The following is a 20,038-nucleotide window of genomic DNA, read 5'->3' as shown; positions in this document are numbered from 1 at the left end:
CCTGAATTTCCCCCAATTTTCCAAGATTTCCTGGAGCTTTTCCCAATTTCCTGAATTTTTCTGGGATTTCCTCGATTTACCAAATTTTTCTGGGATTTTCTGGAATTTTTCCTGGAATTTTCTCCAATTTTTTCAGGGTTTTCTGGGATTTTCCTGGAATTTCCCAATGTCTTCCATAGTTCCTAAATTTTCCAGGATTTTCTAGATTTTCCAGAAAATTTCCTGGATTTTCCTCAAATTTCCCAGAATTTTCCTGGATTTTTCCTGGAATTTCTTCAAATTTTCTGGGATTTCCTTCAGCTTTCCTGGATTTCTTGGAATTTTCTGGCATTTCCTGGAGCTTTTCCTGGATTTTTCACCAATTTCCTCAATTTTCCAGAATTTCCTCAAGTTTTCCTGGATTTTCCCCAAATTTCCTCAGATTTTTAAAAATTTCCTGGAATTTTCCCAGAATTCCACAAATTTTTCCTGGAATTTCCTCAAGTTTTTCTTGGAATTTTCCCAGAATTTCCCAGATTTTTTTTCCATAATTTCTGGAAAATTTTCCCCGTTTCCCTCCCAGTTTTTTTCCAGGACTTAACAGATTTTTCCGGATTTTTTTTGTGATTAATTATTTTAAATTAATTTCAGTGTAATTAATTTAATTTCCAGGATTTTATTTCCTCACTTTTCCATCCTGAACAATCAAAAATTTCCTTGGAATTTTTTTGGGATTCAGACCAAAACATCCACAGAAAAATCCCCAAAATACCATCAGAAATTCCTAAAAAAATCCCCAAATTTTCCCAATAATCCAAAATAATCGGAATTTTTTCTCTCTGCAGGATTTGGGAATTGAAATTCCCATGGAATTCCCGAGGTTTTAGGGTTTTCCTGGAGAATCCCGGATTTCCCATGAGCCGTCCCTCCCCTCCACCATTCCCAGGTGAGTTTGAAGCTTTTTCCTCGGAATTTTGGGGTTTTTTGGGGATCAAATTTTTGGGAATTGTTGGCAGCAAAAAAAAATTCTTGGAATTTTCCCCGTTTTTGGAGGATTTTCCAAGGATTTGTGGGATTTTCCAAAGATTTTTGGGGAATTTCCCAAGTTTTCTTGGGCATTTTCCAAGGATTTTCGGGGGGTTTTCCAAAGAATTTTTGGGATTTCCCGGGGATTTTTTGGGGATTTTCCAAGGATTTTTTTGGGATTTCCTGGGGATTTTTCGGGGATTTTCCAAGGATTTTTGGAAGTTTTTGATGGGTTTTTTTTTCACTTTTCCAAGGGTTTTTACTGGGTTTTCCAAAGAATTTTTGGGATTTCCCGGGGATTTTTTGGGGTTTTTTCCAAGGATTTTTTTGGGATTTTCCAAGGATTTTTGGGGATTTTTGAAGGCTTTTTTTTTCACTTTTCCAAGGGTTTTTATTGGGTTTTCCAAAGAATTTTGGGGATTTCCCAGGGATTTTTTAGTGATTTTCCAAGGATTTTTTTGGGATTTCCCAGGGATTTTTTTGGGGTTTTTTCCAAGGATTTTTTTGGGATTTTCCAAGGATTTTTGGGGGTTTTTGAAGGGTTTTTTTTTTCACTTTTCCAAGGGTTTTTATTGGGTTTTCCAAAGAATTTTTGGGATTTCCCGCGGATTTTTTGGGATTTTCCAAGGGGATTTTTTTGGGATTTTCCAAGGATTTTTGGGGGTTTTGAAGGTTTTTTTTTTTTTCACTTTTCCAAGGGTTTTTATTGGGTTTTCCTAAGAATTTTTGGGATTTCCCGCAGATTTTTTGGGGATTTTCCAAAGAATTTTTGGGATTTCCCGAGGATTTTTTGGGGATTTTTTTGGGATTTTCCAAGGGGATTTTTTGGGGATTTTCCAAGTATTTTTGGGGGTTTTTGAAGATTTTTTTTTTTCACTTTTCCAAGGGTTTTTATTGGGTTTTCCAAAGAATTTTTGGGATTTCCTGGGGATGTTTTGGGGATTTTCCAAGGGGATTTTTTTGGGGATTTTTCAAGGATTTTTTTGGGATTTTCCAAGGATTTTTGGGGGTTTTCGAAGGGTTTTTTTTCACTTTTCCAAGGGTTTTTATTGGGTTTTCCAAAGAATTTTTGGGATTTCCCAAACGATTTGTTTCCTTTTATTTTGCATTCTAAATTTCGTTCTATTTTATCCTTGTGTAACTTTGTTTAGTTCTGTTTCATTTCATTCTGTATTTTTTGAGCTTTCTCGTTAACTTTCTTTGTAATTTTAAACTTTTTTTTGCGTTTCAAAAATGTTTTCCTTTTTTTATAATTCTGTACTTTATTTTATGCAATATTTTATTTTGTCTGAGTTTAAATTTGATTCTATTCCATCTTATTTTATTGCATTGCATTTTGCTTCCGTTGGGTTCCGTTCCGTTGGGTTCCGTTGGGTTGGGTTTGGTTCCGTTGGGTTTGGTTCCGTTGAGTTCCGTTGGGTTCCATTGGGTTCCGTTGGGTTGGGTTGGGTTCCATTGGGTTCCATTGGGTTCTGTTGGGTTTGGTTCCGTTGGGTTGGGCTGGTTGGGTTCCGTTGGATTCCGTTGCGTTGCGTTTGGTTCCGTTGGGTTCCATTGAGTTCCGTTGGGTTGGGTTGGGTTCCGTTGGCTTCCATTGGGTTCTGTTGGGTTTGGTTCCGTTGGGTTGGGCTGGTTTGGTTCCGTTGGATTCCGTTGGGTTGGGTTTGGTTCCGTTGGGTTCCATTGGGTTCCGATGGGTTGGGTTTGGTTCCGTTGGGTTGGGTTCTGTTGGGTTCCATTGGGTTGGCTTCGGTTCCGTTGGGTTCCATTGGGTTGCATTGGGTTGGGTTTGGTTCTGTTGGGTTTGATTCTGTTGGGTCGGGTTTGGTTCCGTTGAGTTTGGTTGCATTGGGTTCTGTTGGGTCGGGTTTGGTTCCATTGGGTTGAATTGGGCTGGGTTTGGTTCTGTTGGGTTCCGTTGGGTTTGGTTCCGTTGGGTTGGGTTGGGTTCGGTTCCGTTGGGTTCCGTTGGGTTGGGTTGGGTTTTGTTGGTTGGGTTTGCTTCCATTGGGTTCTCTTGGGTTTGGTTCCGTTGCATTCCGTTGGGTTTGGTTCCGTTCCGTTGGGTTGGGTTTGGGGGCCGCTTCTGTTGAGGCCGCTTTGGTTTCCTCAGGTTGGGTTGGATGGGGTTGGATTTGGTTCTGTTGGGTTCTGTTGGGTTCTGTTGTGTTTGTTTCTATTGGGTTCCGTTGAGTTGGGTTGGGTTTGGTTCCAGTGGGTTGGATTGGACTTGGTTCCGTTGGGTTGGGTTCGGTTCCGTTGCATTCAGTTGGTTTGGTTCCGTTGGGTTCCATTGGGTTGGGTTCGGTTCCGTTGCATTCAGTTGGGTTTGGTTTGGTTCCATTGGGTTCGGTCGGTTTAGACTCCATTGGGTTTGGTTCCGTTGGGTTCCGTTGGGTTGGGTTTGGTTCCGTTGCGTTCCGTTGGGTTGGGTTCCATTGGGTTCCGTTGGGTTGGGTTTTCTTTGATTGGGTTTTGTTCTGTTGCATTCAGTTGGGTTTGGTTTGGTTCCGTTGGGTTCCGTCGGTTTAGGTCCCAGTGGGTTTCCTTCTGTTGGGTTCCCTTGGGTTGGGTTTGGTTCCCTTGGGTTGGGTTTGGTTCCGTTGGGTTGGGTTTGGTTCTGTTGCATTCAGTTGGGTTTGGTTCCGTTGGGTTGGCTTTGGTTCTGTTGCATTCAGTTGGGTTTGGTTCCATTGGGTTCCATTGGGTTTGATTTGGTTCCGTTGGGTTCCGTTGGGTTGGGTTTGGAGTTGCTTCTGTTGGGTTGGGTTTGGTTTTGTTGGGCTGGGTTGGGTTTGGTTCTGTTGGGTTCGGTTCCATTGGGTTCCCTTGGGTTCCGTTTAGTTGGGTTGGGTTGGGTTTGGTTCCGTTGGGTTGGGTTCGGTTCTCTTGCATTCAGTTGGGTTCCGTTGGGTTGTGTTCCGTTGGGTTGGGATGGGTTCCGTTGGGTTGGGTTCCATTGGGTTCCGTTCAGTTGGGTTGGGTTTGGTTCCGTTGCGTTCCATTGGGTTGGGTTTGGTTCCGTTGGGTTCCATCAGGTTGGGTTGTGTTTGGTTCTGTTGTGTTCCGTTGGTTTGTGCTTGGTTCCATTGCGTTCCATTGGGTTGGGTTTGGTTCTGTTGGCTTCCATCAAGTTGGGTTGGGTTTGGTTCTGTCGGACTGCATTTGGTTCTGTTGGGTTGGGTTGGCTTTGGTCCCATTGGGTTTGGTTGGGTTGGGTTGTTTTCAATTATGTTTGGTTCTGTTCAGTTCCATTCAGTTCTGTTGGGTTGGGTTGGGTTGGGTTGGGTTCAATTCCATTGGGTTGGGTTGGGTTGGGTTGGGTTCAATTCTCTTGGGTTGGGTTGGGTTGGGTTCAATTCCATTGGGTTGGGTTGGGTTGGGTTGGGTTGGGTTCAATTCCCTTGGGTTGGGTTGGGTTGGGTTCAATTCCCTTGGGTTGGGTTGGGTTGGGTTCAATTCCCTTGGGTTGGGTTGGGTTGGGTTCAATTCCATTGGGTTGGGTTGGGTTGGGTTGGGTTCTGTTCAATTCCCTTGGGTTGGGTTGGGTTGGGTTGGGTTGGGTTCAATTCCCTTGGGTTGGGATCTGTTCAATTCCATTGGGTTGGGTTGGGTTGGGTTGGGTTGGGTTGGGTTGGGTTCAATTCCCTTGGGTTGGGTTGGGTTGGGTTCAATTCCCTTGGGTTGGGTTGGGATCTGTTCAATTCCATTGGGTTGGGTTGGGTTGGGTTGGGTTCAGTTCTCTTGGGTTGGGTTGGGTTGGGTTGGGTTGGGTTGGGTTCTGTTCAATTCTCTTGGGTTGGGTTGGGTCGGGTTCTGTTCAATTCCATTGGGTTGGGTTGGGTTGGGTTGGGTTGGGTTGGGTTGGGTTCAGTTCTCTTGGGTTGGGTTGGGTCGGGTTCTGTTCAGTTCCATTGGGTTGGGTTGGGTTGGGTTCTGTTGCGTTCTGTTCATTCCGCTGGGTTGGGGTCACTTGGGTTTGGTTCCTTGGGTTGTGTTCTGTTGGGTTGGGTTGGGTTCTGTTCAGTTGGGTTTGGTTCGGTTGTCTTTGGTCCCGTTGGGTTTTGTTCGGTTCCATCCGGTTCTGTTTGGCTCTGTTGGTTGGGTCGGGTTTGGTTCTGTTGGGTTCCATTGGGTTCTGTTGGGTTCCATTGGGTTGCGTTGGGTTCCATTGTGTTCCGTTGCGTAGGGTTGGGTTCGGTTCTGTTGGGTTTGGTTCGGTTGTCTTTGGTCCCGTTGGGTTTTGTTCGGTTCCATCCGGTTCTGTTTGGCTCTGTTCGGTTGGGTTGGGTTCGGTTCCGTTGGGTTCAGTTGGGTTCTGTTGGGTTGGGTTCCATGGGGTTGGGTTCCAGTGGGTTCCGTTGGGTTCTGTAGGGTTGGGTTTGGTTCCTTTGGGTTGGGTTCGGTTCCGTTGGGTTCTGTCCGGTTCCGTTGTTTTTAGTTCCGTTCAGTTCCGTTGTGTTCCCGTTGGGTTCTGTAGGGTTGGGTTCAGTTCCTTTGGGTTGGGTTTGGTTCCGTTGGGTTCAGTTGGATTCGGTTCTGTTGGGTTGGGTTTGGTTTGGTTGTTCTCCGTCCCGCTTGGTTCTGTTGTGTTCCTGTTTGGTTCTGTTTGGGTTGGGGTGGGTTCTGTTGGATTAGGTTGGGTTGGGTTGGGTTCCGTTGGGTTCTCTTTGGTTCTGTTGGCTTCCATTGGGTTCGGTTCCGTTGAGTTGGGTTGGGTTCCGTTGGGTTGGGTTCCATTGCGTTCTGTTGGGTTTGGTTCCGTTGGGTTCTGTTGGGTTCCGTTGGGTTGGGTTCTGTTGTTTCCAGTTGGGTTCAGTTCTGTTGGATCAGTTTGGCTTTGGTTCCGTTGGGTTCTCTTTGGTTCCGTTGGGCTCTCTTTGGTTCCGTTGGGTTCTCGTTGGTTCCGTTGGGTTCCGTTGGTTCCTGTTTGGTTCTGTTCGGTTCCGTTGGGTTCTCGTTGGTTCCGTTGGGTTCCGTTGGTTCCCGTTTGGTTCTGTTCGGTTCCGTTGGGTTCTCTTTGGTTCCGTTGGGTTCCATGAGTTCCTGTTTGGTTCTGTTCGGTTCCGTTGGGCTCTCTTTGGTTCCGTTGGGTTCCATGAGTTCCTGTTTGGTTCTGTTCGGTTCCGTTGGGTTCTCGTTGGTTCCATTGGGTTCCGTTGGTTCCTGTTCGGTTCTGTTGGGTTCCGTTGGGTTCTGCTGGATTGTGTTGGGTTCGGTTTGCTTGGTGCCGTTGTTTCCAGCTCTGTTCCGTTCTGTTGTGTTCCTGTTTGGTTCTGCTCGGTTCTGTTGGGTTGCATTCAGTTCAGTTGGGTTGGGTTGGGTTGGGTTTTGTTCTGTTGGGTTGGACTGGGTCTTGTTGGGTTGGGTTGGGTTTGGTTCTGTTGGGTTGGGTTTCATTGGGTTCTGTTGGGTTCATTCCGTTGGCTTGGACTGAGTTGGGTTGGGTTCCGTTGGGTTGGGTTCTGTTGGGTTCAGTTGGGTTTGGTTTGGTTGTTTTCAGTTCTGTTCCATTCTGTCGCGTTCCTGTTCGGTTCTGTTGGGTTGGATTCCGTTCCGTTGGGTTCGTTTGGGTTGGGTTGGGTTCCGTTGGGTTCTGTTGGGTTTGGTTCTGTTGGGTTCAGTTGGGTTTGGTTGGGTTGTTTTCAGTTGGGTTCCATTCTGTTGGGTTGACTTTTGCTCCACTGGGTTCTGTTGGGTTTGGTTCTGTTGGGTTCAGTTGGGTTTGGATTTGTTTGGTTCCGGTTTGGATTCTGTTTGGTTCCATTGGGTTCCGTTGGGTTTGGTTGGGTTGTTTTCAGTTGGGTTCCGTTCTGTTGGGTTGACTTTTGCTCCACTGGGTTCAGTTGGGTTGGGTTGGGTTCAGTTGGGTTTGGTTCTGATGTTTTCAGTTGCGTTTGGTTGGGTTGTTTTCAGTTGGGTTCCGTTCGGTTCCGTTCCCTTGGGTTCTTTTTGGCCCATTTTGTTCCGCGGGCTTGGGTTCGGTTGCGTTTGGTTCCGTTGGGTTGGGTTGTTCTCAGTTTCATTTGGTTCCCTTTGGTTCTGTTGGGTTCAGTTCCTTTGGGTTGGGTTTGGGTCCCTGGGTCTGATTCTGTTGGGTTCCGTTGGGTTGGGTTTGGTTCTGTTGGGTTCTGTTGGACTGGATTGTTTGCCTCAGTTGGGTTTGGTTCCGTTGGGTTGGCTCTCTGTTGGGTTGGGTTTGGTTCCGTGTGGTTCTGTTGGATCCTTTTGGGTCGGGTTTGGTTCTGTTCAGTTCTGTTGGGTTCCATCGGTTTAAGCTCTGTTGGGTTTGGTTCCGTTGGGTTCCGTTGAGTTGGGTTCTGTTGGGTTGGTTGGGTTCTGTTCATTCTATTGGGTTCTGTTGGGTTGGTTGGGTTCTGTTGGGTTGGCTTCGGTTCCGTTGGGTTGGCTCCGGTTCTGTTTGGTTCCATTGGGTTGCGTTGGGTTGGGTTGGGCTCCGTTTCGTTCAATTTGGTTCTCTTGGGTTCAGTTGGGTTTGGTTCTGTTTGGTTCCGTTGGGTTGGGTTTGGTTCCGTGTGGTTCCGTTGGATCCTTTTGGGTTGGGTTTGGTTCTGTTCAGTTCTGTCGGGTTCCGTCGGTTTAAGCTCTGTTGGGTTTGGTTCCGTTGGGTTCCATTGAGTTGGGCTCTGTTGGGTTGGTTGGGTTCTGTTGGGTTGGGTTTGGTTCCGTTGGGTTGGGTTCGGTTCTGTTCGGTTGGGTTGGGTCAGTGGGGTTGGGTTTGGTTCTGTTTGGTTCTGTTTGGATCCATTGGGTTGGGTTCTGTTGGGTTCGGTTGGGTTCCATTGGGTTCTGTTGGGTTCTGTTGGGTGCTGTTGGGTTTGGTTGGGTTCCGTTGGGTTCTGTTGCGTGCTGTTGGGTTCTGTTGGGTTCAATTGGGTTTGGTTGGGTTCTGTTGGGTTCTGTTGGGTTCCGTTGGGTTCTGTTGGGTTCTGTTGGGTTCTGTTGGGTTCTGTTGGGTTTGGTTGGGTTCTGTTGGGTTTGGTTGGGTTCTGTTGGGTTCTGTTGGGTTTGGTTGGGTTCTGTTGGGTTTGGTTGGGTTCCGTTGGGTGCTGTTGGGTTTGGTTGGGTTCCGTTGGTTTCTGTTGGGTTTGGTTGGGTTCTGTTGGGTTTGGTTGGGTTCTGTTGGGTTCAATTGGGTTCTGTTGGGTTCTGTTGGGTTCTGTTGGGTTTGGTTGGGTTCTGTTGGTTTGGTTGGGTTCTGTTGGGTTCTGTTGGGTTTGGTTGGGTTCTGTTGGGTTTGGTTGGGTTCCGTTGGGTGCTGTTGGTTTGGTTGGGTTCCGTTGGTTTCTGTTGGGTTTGGTTGGGTTCTGTTGGGTTTGGTTGGGTTCTGTTGGGTTCAATTGGGTTCTGTTGGGTTCTGTTGGGTTCTGTTGGGTTTGGTTGGGTTCTGCTTGGTTCTGTTTAGCTCTGCTTGGTTTTGTTGTTTCCAGTTCCATTCGGTTCCGTTGGGTTCCGTTGGGTTCCGTTGGGTTGGGTTTGGTTCCGTTGGGTTCCGTTGGGTTTGGCTCCACTGGATTGGGTTGGGTTGAGTTTCCCCCCAAATTCCCTTTGGTTTCCCAGTATTCCCCCAAATTCCCTGGGCAATCCCAAATTCCCCAAATTCCCTTTGGTTTCCCGTTATTTCCCCCAAATTCCCTTTGGTTTCCCGTTATTTCTCCCCAAATTCCCCGGGCAATCCCAAATCCCCAAATTCCCGTTGGTTTCCCATTGTTCCCCCAAATTCCCAGGGAAATCCCAAATTCCCTTTTCCATTGTTTTCCCCAAATTCCCTTTTCTCGTTATTTTTCCCCAAATTCCCTTTGCTTTCCCATTGTTCCCCCAAATTCCCTGGGCAATCCCAAATTCCCTTTTCTCGTTGTTTTCCCCCAAATTCCTGGGGAAATCACAAATTCCCCAAATTCCCTTTTCCTGTTATTTCCCCCCAAATTCCCTTTTCCCGTTGTTTCTCCCCAAATTTCCTGGGGAAATCACAAATTCCCCAAATTCCCTTTTCCCGTTATTTCCCCCCAAATTCCCTTTCCCGTTGTTTCTCCCCAAATTTCCTGGGCAATCCCAAATTCCCTTTTCCCCTTTTTTTTCCCCAAATTCCCCGGGCAATCCCAAATTCCCTTTTCTCGTTGTTTTCCCCCAAATTCCTGAGGAAATCCCGAATTCCCCAAATTCCCTTTTCCCGTTGTTTTCCCCAAATTCCCTTTTCCCGTTGTTTCTCCTCAAATTCCCTGGGCAATTCCAAATTCCCTTTCTTGTTGTTTTCCCCAAATTCCTGGGGAAATCACAAATTCCCCAAATTCCCTTTTCCCATTATTTTCCCCCAAATTCCCTTTTCCCGTTATTTCCCCCAAATTCCCTGGCAATCCTAAATTCCCTTTTCCCATTATTTTCCCCCAAATTCCCTTTTCCCGTTGTTTTCCCCCAAATTCCCAAGGAAATCCCAAATTCCGCACATTCCCTTTTCCCGTTATTTCCCCCAAATTCCCTTTTCCCGTTATTTCCCCCAAATTCTCCAGGCAATCCCAAATCCCCAAATTCCCTTTGGTTTCCCATTGTTTCCCCCAAATTCCCCGGGAAATCCCAAATTCCCCAAATTCCCCAAATTTCCTTTGGTTTCCCGTTGTTCCCCAAATTGCCGTTGGTTTCCCATTATTTTTCCCCAAATTCCCATTGGTTTCCCGTTGTCCCCCCAAATTCCCGTTATTTTTCCCCAAATTCCCGTTGGTTTCCCGTTGTTCCCCCAAATTCCCGGGGAAATCCCAAATTCCCCAAATTCCCGTTGGTTTCCCGTTGTTCCCCAAATTCCCGTTATTTTTCCCCAAATTCCCTTTGGTTTCCCGTTATTTTTGCCCAAATTCCCGGGGAAATCCCAAATTCCCCCAAATTCCCTTTTCCCGTTGTCCCCCCAAATTCCCGTTGGTTTCCCGTTGTTTCCCAAAATTCCCGTTGATTTCCCGTTATTTTTCCCCAAATTCCCGTGATTTTTCCCCAAATTCCCGTTGGTTTCCCGTTGTCCCCCCAAATTCCCGTTATTTTTCCCCAAATTCCCTTTGGTTTCCCGTTGGTTTCCCGTTATTTTTCCCCAAATTCCCGTTGTTTTTCCCCAAAAAGTTGCCGTTGTTCCCCGCAGGAGCTGCGTAGGCGCCACCATGAGCGGCCTCGGGGACGGTGCCGGGGACGCCGCCGGCGCCGAGAGCCGCAAGCGCCGAGCGTCGCCCTGCGAGCCCCCGCACAGGTAACCCACGGCCCGGGAACCGCCCGCGGTTTGGGGGAAATACGGGCAAGTTTGGCAAAAAAATCGGGGAACAATCGGGGAACGTTCTGAGGAAATACGGGGAAAAAATCGGGAGAAAATTCGGGGAAAATTCAGGGGAATTTTGGGAAAAAAAGGAGAAACAAATTGGAAAATATTAGAAAAAATTGGGAAAAATTTGAGAGAAATTTGAGAGAAATTTAGGAAAAAAATCGGGAGAAAATTCGGGGAAAGTTCAGGGGAATTTTGGGGAAAAAAGGAGAAACAAATTGGAAAATATTAGGGAAAAAATTGGGAAAAATTTGAGAGAAATTTGAGAGAAATTTAGGAAAAAAATCAGGAGAAAACTCGGGGAAAGTTCAGGGGAATTTTGGGAAAAAAAGGAGAAAAATTTTGGAAAAAATTGGGGTAAATTTGGGAAAAAATTGGGAAAATTTTGAGAGAAATTTGAGAGAAACTTAGGAAAAAATCAGGAGAAAATTTGGGGAAGTCTCGGGAATTTTGGGAAAAAAAGGAGAAAAAAATTGGAAAATATTAGGAAAAATTGGGGAAAATATGATATAAATTTAGGAAAAAATCGGGAGAAAATTTGGGGAAAATTCAGGGGAATTTTGGGGAAAAAAAAGGAGAAAAAATTTGGGAAAAATTTGAGAGAAATTTAGGGAAAAAATCAGGAGAAAATTCGGGGAAAATTCAGGGGAATTTTGAGAAAAAAAAGGAGAAAAATTTTTGAAAAAATCGGGGAAATTTGGGAGAAAATCAGGACAAAATCAGGAGAAAATTGGGGGAAATATTTGGGAGAAAAATTTGGGAAAATTCAGGGGAAAATTCCGAAAACATTAAGGAATTTCAGGGAAAAAAATTGGGGAAAATTTGAGAGAAATTTAGGAAAAAATCAGGAGAAAATTTGGGGAAAATTCAGGGGAATTTTGGGAAGAAAAGGAGAAACAAAACTGGAAAATATTCGAGAAAATTGGGAAAAATTTGAGAGAAATTTGAGAGAAAATTAGGAAAAAAATCAGGAGAAAATTTGGGGAAATTTCAGGGGAATTTTGGGAAAAAAAAGGAGAAACAAATTGGGAAATTTTGGAAAAATTTGGGAAAAATTTGAGAGAAATTTGAAAGAAATTTAGGAAAAAAATCAGGAGAAAATTCGGGGAAAATTCAGGGGAATTTTGGGAAAAAGAAATAACTGGAAAATATTGGAAATTTGGGAGAAATTTAGGAAGAAAAGGGAGAAAATTCGGGGAAAATTCAGGGGAACTTCGGGAAAATTTGTGGAAGTTTGGGAAAAATTTGGAAAAATTTGAGAGAAATTTGAGAGAAATTTAGGAAAAAAATCAGGAGAAAATTCGGGGAAAATTCATGGAATTTTGGGAAAAAAAAGGAGAAAAATATTGGAAAAAATCGGGGAATTTTGGGAAAAAATTGGGAAAAATTGGAGAGAAATTTAGGGGAAAAATCAGGAGAAAATTCGGGGAAAATTCAGGGGAATTTTGGGAAAAAAAGGAGAAAATTTGAAAAAATTGGGGGAAATTTGGAAAAATCAGGAGAAAATTGGGGGAAATATTTAGGAGAAAAATTTGGGAAAATTCAGGAGAAAATTCTGAAAACATTAAGGGAATTTCAGGGAAAAAATTGGGGAAAATTTGAGAGAAATTAGAAATTTAGGAAAAAATCAGGAGAAAATTCGGGGAAAATTCAGGGGAATTTGGGGAAAATTTGTGGAAGTTTGGGAAAAATTTGGAAAAATTTGAGAGAAATTTGAGAGAAATTTAGGAAAAAATTGGGAGAAAATTCAGGGAAAATTCAGGGGAATTTGGGGAAAATTTGGGGAAGTTTGGAGAAAAAATCAGGGAAAAATTTGAGAGAAATTTAGGAAAAAATTGGGAGAAAATTTGGGGAAAATTCAGGGGAAATTTGGGAAAATTCAGGGAAACCTGGGAAAAATTGAGAAAAAAATCAGGTGGAATTTGGGGAAGAAATGGGGAAAATTCTGGGAAAATTAGGGAAAAATTGGGAAAACATGAAAAATTTGGGAGGACCGTGGGGGAAATTTGGGAAAAAAATGGGAAAAAATCAGGGGACAATTGGGGAAAATCCGGGGAAAATCCAGGGGAAATTTGGGAAAAAATCCGAAAATAATTGAGAAAAATCCTGGGGAAATCTGGGAAAATTCAGGGAAAATTTGGGAAAAACGGGGAAACATTCGGGGAAAAGTAGGGAAAATTTGGAGAAAAATATCGGGAAAAATCAGGACAAAATCACAGAAAAATTGGGAAATTCAGGAAAAAATTGGGAAAAACATAGAAATAATTGGGAAAAAACATAGAAAAAATTGGGGAAAAATGAGGGAAAATTTGGAATAGTGGGGAAATTTGGGGAAAAATCCGAAAATAATTGAGAAAAATCCTGGGGAAATCTGGGAAAATTCAGGGAAAATTTGGGAAAAATGGGGAAACATTCAAGGAAAAGTAGGGAAAATTTTTAGAAAAATATCGGGAAAAAACAGGACAAAATCACAGAAAAAATTGGGAAATTCAGGAAAAAATTGGGGAAAAACGTGGAAGAAATTGGGAAAAATGAGGAAAAATTGGGAATAGTGGGGAAATTTGGGGAAAACGCGAAAATAATTGAGAAAAATCCTGGGGAAATCTGGGAAAATTCAGGGAAAATTTGGGAAAAACGGGGAAACATTCGAGGAAAAGTAGGGAAAAGTTGGAGAAAAATATCGGGAAAAATCAGGACAAAATCACAGAAAAATTGGGAAATTCAGGAAAAAATAGGGGAAAAACATAGAAAAAATTGGGAAAAAATGAGGGAAAATTGGGAATAGTGGGGAAATTTGTGGAAAGGAGATAAAATGTGAATTATTTTATTTCTGACAGCTCAGAAAAGCGGTGCCACCAGCAGGAGCTGCTCTGAATGGGGGAATATTTGGGATAAAGAATTAAATTATGAGTAAATGATGAATTATTTTTAATTATTTTTATTTTGGCAGCGTGGACAAGCGGCGCCGTGAGCAGGAGCTGCTGTGAATGGGGGAATATTTGGGATAAAGAATTAAATTATGAATTATTTATGATTATTTTAATTATTTTTATTTTTGCACCGTGGACAAGCGGCGCCGTGAGCAGGAGCTGCTTTGAATGGGGGAATATTTGGGATAAAGAATTAAATTATGAATTATTTATGAATTATTTATGAATTATTTATGAATTATTTATATTATTTTTATTTTTTACAGCGTTGATAAACGGCGGTGGGAGCAGGAGCAGCGCTGCCTGGCCGAGCTGCTGTGAATGGGGGAATATTTGGGATAAAGAATTAAATTGTGAATAAATTATGAATTATTTTTAATTATTTTTATTTTTACAGCTCAGAAAAGCGGCGCCGTGAGCAGGAGCAGCGCTGCCTGGCCGAGCTGCTGTGAATGGGGAATATTTGGGATAAAGAAATAAAACAGGAATTATTTATGAATTATTTATGATTATTTATGATTATTTATAATTATTTTTATTTTTACAGCTCAGAAAAGCGGCGCCGCGAGCAGGAGCAGCGCTGCCTGGCCGAGCTGCTGTGGATGGGGGAATATTTGGGATAAAGAATTAAATTGTGAATAAATTATGAATTATTTTTAATTATTTTTATTTTTACAGCTCAGAAAAGCGGCGCCGCGAGCAGGAGCAGCGCTGCCTGGCCGAGCTGCTGTGAATGGGGGAATATTTGGGATAAAGAAATAAAACAGGAATTATTTATGAATTATTTATGAATTATTTATGAATTATTTATAATTATTTTTATTTTTACAGCGTGGATAAACGGCGCCGTGAGCAGGAGCAGCGCTACCTGGCCGAGCTGCTGTGAATGGGGGAATATTTGGGATAAAGAAATAAAACAGGAATTATTTATGAATTATTTATGAATTATTTATTAATTATTTATAATTATTTTTATTTTTACAGTGTAGATAAACGTCGCCGTGAGCAGGAGCAGCGCTACCTGGCCGAGCTGGCCGAGCTGCTCTCGGCCAACCTGGGCGAGCTCGACTCGCTCGGGGGCAAACCCGAGCAGGGGCACATCCTGAAAAAAACCGTGGACCAGATCCAGCAGATCAAGCGCCTCGAGCAGGGTGGGAAAAGTGGGGGAAAAGTTGGGAAAATGGGGGAAAAATGGATGAAAATTGGGGAAAAATTTGGGGAAAAATGGATGAAAATTTGGGAAAAATGTGGGAAAAATGGATGAAAATTGGGGAAAAATTTAGCAGATCCTGAAAAAAACGTGGACCAGATCCAGCAGATCAAGCGCCTCGAGCAGGGTGGGAAAATTGGGGAAAATGGGGGGGGGAAGTTGGGAAAAATTTGGGGAAAAATGGATGAAAATTTGAGAAAAATATGGGGAAAAATGGATGAAAATTGGGGAAAAATTTGGCACATCCTGAAAAAAACCGTGGACCAGATGCAGCAGATCAAGCGCCTCGAGCAGGGTGGGAAAATTGGGGGAAAATGGGGGGGGGAAAGTTGGGAAAAATTTGGGGAAAAATGGATGAAAATTTGAGAAATATATGGGGAAAAATGGACGAAAATTGGGGAAAAATGTGGGGGAAAATGGATGTAAATTGGGGAAAAATTTGAGAAAAAATGGATGAAAACTTGGGGAAAATTTGGGAAAAATGGATGAAAATTTGGGAAAAATTTGGGAAAATGGACACAAATTTGGGAAAAATTTGGCAGATCCTGAAAAAAAACATGGGCCAGATCCAGCAGATCAAGCGCCTCGAGCAGGGTGGGAAAACTGGGGGAATGGGGGGAAAATGGGGGGGAAAAGTTGTGAAAAATTTGGGAAAAAATGGATGAAAATTGGGGAAAAGTTTGGGGAAAAATGGATGAAAATTTGGGAAAAATTTGGCACATCCTGAAAAAAACCGTGGACCAGATCCAGCAGATCAAGCGCCTCGAGCAGGGTGGGGAAAGTGGGGGAAAAGTTGGGAAAGTTTGGGAAAAATGGGGGAAAAATGGATGAAAATTTGGGAAAAATTTGGGGAAAAATGGATGAAAATTTGGGAAAAATTTGGGGAAAAATGTGGGGAAAAATGGATGAAAATTGGGGAAAAATTTGGGAAAAAATGGATGAAAATTTGGGAAAAATGTGGGAAAAAATGGATGCAAATTTGGGAAGAATTTGGCACATCCTGAAAAAAAACATGGAGCAGATCCAGCAAATCAAGCGCCTCGAGCAGGGTGGGAAAATTGGGGGAAAATGGGGGGGAAAAGTTGGGAAAAATTTGGGGAAAAATGGATGAAAATTTGAGAAAAATATGGGAAAAATGGATGAAAATTGGGGAAAAATGTGGGGAAAAGTGGATGAAAATTGGTGAAAAATTTGGGAAAAATGGATGAAAACTTGGGGAAAATTTGGGAAAAATGGATGAAAATTTGGGAAAAATTTGGGAAAAATGGACACAAATTTGGGAAAAATTTGGCAGATCCTGAAAAAAAACATGGGCCAGATCCAGCAGATCAAGCGCCTCGAGCAGGGTGGGAAAACTGGGGAATGGGGGGAAAATGGGGGGAAAAGTTGTGAAAAATTTGGGAAAAAATGGATGAAAATTGGGGAAAAGTTTGGGGAAAAATGGATGAAAATTTGGGGAAAATTTGGCACATCCTGAAAAAAAACGTGGACCAGATCCAGCAGATCAAGCGCCTCGAGCAGGGTGGGAAAAGTGGGGGAAACGTGGGGGAAAAATTGGGGAAAAATGGGGGAAAAATGGATGAAAATTGGGGAAAAATTTGGGGAAAAATGGATGAAAATTGGGGAAAAATTTGGGAAAAAATGGATGAAAATTTGGGGAAAATGGAGGAAAATGTGGGGAAATCCAGGGAAAAATTGAAGAGAATTGGGGGATGTTTGGGGAAGATTCAGGAAAATTTGGGTGAAAATGGGGGGAAAATAAGGGAAAAATTGGGGGAAAAAAAGGGAAAATGGGGAGAAAATTTGGGGGAAAAATGTGGGAAATTTGGAAAAAATTGGGGAAAAAATGGATGAAAATTGGGGAAATGGAGGAAAATGTGGGGGAAATTTGGGGAAATGTTGGGAAATACAGGGAAAAATTGGGGGAAAATTTGGGGGGGAAATCGAGGAAAGTTTGTGGGGAAATTTGGGGAAATACAGGGGGAGCTTGGGGAAAATGCAGGGAATAATCAGGGAAAATTGAGGATAATTTGGGGTGAATTCAGGGAAATTTGGGGGAAAAACGGAGGAAAATTTGGGGAAGTTTGGGTGAAGTTTGGGGAAAATTGGGAAAATTGAGGAAGAGTCGTGGGAAACACTCAGGGCAAATTTGGATGAAGCTTAGGAAAAAATCAGGAAAAATTGGAGTATAATCCAAAAAAATCGGGGGGGGAATGGGGAAAAAATTGTGAAAAATTCAGAGAAAACTTTAAAAAAAGTGGGGGAAAATCAGGGGGAAATTCAGGAAAATATTGGGCAATATCAGGGAAAAGATTGGGAGAAATTCGGGGAAAATGTGGGTGAAAAAAGGGAAAAATCAGGGGAAAATTTGGGGAAAAACCAGGGAAAAGTTGGGGGAAGTTTAGGGTAAAATTTGGGAGAAATGCAAGAAAAAATCGGGGATATTTTGGGGAAAATTCATGAAAAATTCTGGGAAGACGGGGAAAAAATTGGGGGAAAAATTTGTGAAAAAGTCATGAAAAATGTGGGGGAAATTGGGGAATATTTTGGGGAAAATTCATGTGGAATTTTGTGAGAAATTAAGGACATTTCAGGGGAAATTCAGGGAAAATTTGGGGGCAGATTGGAAAAATCAGGAGAAAGTGGAAAAAATTTGGGAGAAATTGAGAAGAATTGGGGGAAAATGAGAGAAAATGAGGGGAAATTTGGGGGAAATTTGTGTAAAAGTTGGAGAGAATTGGGGTGAAATTTGGGGGAAATTTGTCAAAACCAAGAGAAATACAGGGCAAAACCAGAGAAAATTCGAGGAAAAAATCAGGAAAATGTGGGGGAAAATTGGAAGAAAATTTGGGGAAATTTTGGGGGGGAAATTTGGAAAAAAAATCAGGGGGAAAAATTGGGGAAAATTTGCAAAAAAAAGGGAGAATTTAGAGGAAAATTTTGGGAAAATGGGGGAGAAGTTTGGGGGAAAATTCAGAGAAAAATTCAGGGAAAATTTGGGGGGAAATGCGTGGGAAAATTCATGGAAAAATCAGGAAAAAATCGGGGAAAGTTGCAGAAAAGTCTGGATAAAACAGGCAAAATTTATTTTAAATAACGGGGAAAATTTTATGGAAATATCGACTCCAATCTCCAGATTCATCTGCCCAAAGAGCAAAAAAAAAAATCCAGAATTAAACTCCGGAAAAAAAAAAAAAGAAAAAAATCTGATTTTCCCCGCAAAATTGGTGTCGAAAAATTGAAAATTTCAATTTTTTTTCAGATTTTTACTAGGGGAAAAACACCCCAAATTTGATGTTTTACGTGGATTTGGGTTTAAAAAATTGAAAATTCCCATTTTTCGGTTGGTTTTTGCAGAGAAGACGCCGGATGACGACGTGCAGAAATCCGACATCTCCTCCAGCAGCCAGGGCGTCATCGAGAAGGAGTCGCTGGGGCCGCTCCTGCTCGAGGTGGGACCGGAATTCCCGGAAAAATCCGGAATGGGGACGGGAAAAATGGGAATGAGCAAATTCTGGGGTTTTGGGGGGTTTAATCCTGACTTTATAGAATTTGGATTTTGGGATTTGGGCCGCTCCTGCTCGAGGTGGGGACGCAATTCCCGGAAAAATCTGGAATGGGGATGGGAAAAATGGGAATGAGCAAAATCTGGGGTTTTGGGGTTTAATCCTGGGTTTTGTGGGGTTTGGGGTTTAATCCCACAATTATAGAATTTGGATTTTGGGATTTGGGCCGCTCCTGCTCCAGGTGGGGGCGGAATTCCGGAAAAATCCGGAATGGGAAAATGGGAATGAGCAAAATCTGGGGTTTTGGGGAGTTTAATCCTGACTTTATAGAATTTGGATTTTGGGATTTGGGCCGCTCCTGCTCGAGGTGGGGACGGAATTCCCGGAAAAATCCGGAATGGGGATGGGAAAAATGGGAATGAGCAAAATCTGGGGTTTTGGGGTTTAATCCTGGGTTTTGTGGGGTTTAGGCTTTAATCCCACAATTATAGAATTTGGATTTTGGGATTTGGGCCGCTCCTGCTCCAGGTGGGGTTGGAATTCCCGGAAAAATCCGGAATGGGAAAACGGGAATGAGCAAAATCTGGGGTTTTGGGGTTTAATCCTGGGTTTTGTGGGGTTTTGGGGTTTAATCCCAGGTTTTGTGGGGTTTTGGGTTTAATCCTGGGTTTTGTGGGGTTTGGGGTTTAATCCCACAATTATAGAATTTGGATTTTGGGATTTGGGCCGCTCCTGCTCAAGGTGGGATCGGAATTCCCGGAAAAATCCGGAAAACGGGAATGAGCAAAATCTGGGGGTTTGGGGGGTTTAATCCTGGGTTTTGTGGGGTTTAGGGCTTTAATCCCAGGTTTTGTGGGGTTTGGGGTTTAATCCCACAATTATAGAATTTGGATTTTGGGATTTGGGCCGCTCCTGCTCCAGGTGGGGGCGGAATTCCCGGAAAAATCCGGAATGGGAAAATGGGAATGAGCAAAATCTGGGGTTTTGGGAGTTTAATCCCCGGTTTTGTGGGTTTAGGGCTTTAATCCCAGGTTTTGTGGGGTTTTGGGGTTTAATCCTGGGTTTTGTGGGGTTTGGGGTTTAATCCCACAATTATAGAATTTGGATTTTGGGATTTGGGCCGCTCCTGCTCCAGGTGGGGGCGGAATTCCCGGAAAAATCCGGAAAACGGGAATGAGCAAAATCTGGGGGTTTGGGGGTTTAATCCTGGGTTTTGTGGGATTTAGGGCTTTAATCCCAGGTTTTGTGGGGTTTTTGGGGTTTAATCCCACAATTATAGAATTTGGAGTTTGGGATTTGGGGCCGCTCCTGCTCGAGGTGGGGGCGCAATTCCCGGAAAAATCCGGAATGGGGACGGGGAAAAATGGGAATGAGCAAAATCTGGGGGTTTGGGGTTTAATCCTGGGTTTTGTGGGGTTTAGGGCTTTAATCCCACAATTATAGAATTTGGATTTTGGGATTTGGGCCGCTCCTGCTCGAGGTGGGGGCGGAATTCCCAGAAAAATCCGGAATGGGAAAATGGGAATGAGCAAAATCTGGGGTTTTGGGGGGTTTAATCCTGGGTTTTATGGGGTTTGGGGTTTAATCCCACAATTATAGAATTTGGATTTTGGGATTTGGGCCGCTCCTGCTCCAGGTGGGGGCGGAATTCCCGGAAAAATCCGGAATGGGAAAATGGGAATGAGCAAAATCTGGGGTTTTGGGGAGTTTAATCCCCGGTTTTGTGGGGTTTTGGTGTTTAATCCCAGGTTTTGTGGGGTTTTGGGGTTTAATCCTGGGTTTTGTGGGGTTTGGGGCTTTAATCCCACAATTATAGAATTTGGATTTTGGGATTTGGGCCGCTCCTGCTCCAGGTGGGGGCGCAATTCCCGGAAAAATCCGGAATGGGAAAATGGGAATGAGCAAAATCTGGGGGTTTGGGGGGTTTAATCCTGACTTTATAGAATTTGGAGTTTGGGATTTGGGCCGCTCCTGCTCGAGGTGGGGGCGCAATTCCCGGAAAAATCCGGAATGGGGACGGGGAAAAATGGGAATGAGCAAAATCTGGGGTTTTGGGGGGTTTAATCCTGGG

At 43.5% G+C, this 20,038-nt stretch overlaps 1 protein-coding gene across 1 annotated transcript in view; it reads left to right on the top strand.

Moving 5' to 3' along the window:
• The window catches only part of LOC134432647 (nuclear receptor coactivator 1-like), a 64,427-nt gene that overhangs the window by 6,639 nt on the left and 37,750 nt on the right, over window positions 1–20,038 (top strand). The window contains exons 2-5 of the mRNA XM_063181544.1: window positions 825–925; window positions 10,148–10,252; window positions 14,236–14,402; window positions 17,819–17,913. Of these exons, the coding sequence (XP_063037614.1) occupies window positions 10,167–10,252; window positions 14,236–14,402; window positions 17,819–17,913 (348 nt within the window). The 5' untranslated portion in view covers window positions 825–925; window positions 10,148–10,166. The remainder of the gene's footprint in view (window positions 1–824; window positions 926–10,147; window positions 10,253–14,235; window positions 14,403–17,818; window positions 17,914–20,038) is intronic.

The sequence above is a fragment of the Melospiza melodia genome, assembly GCF_035770615.1.
Source record: "Melospiza melodia melodia isolate bMelMel2 chromosome 3 unlocalized genomic scaffold, bMelMel2.pri SUPER_3_unloc_2, whole genome shotgun sequence".
Lineage (NCBI taxonomy): Eukaryota > Metazoa > Chordata > Aves > Passeriformes > Passerellidae > Melospiza > Melospiza melodia.
Note: the sequence above shows the minus strand (reverse complement) of the source record. Positions and strands in the feature narration are given on the sequence as shown.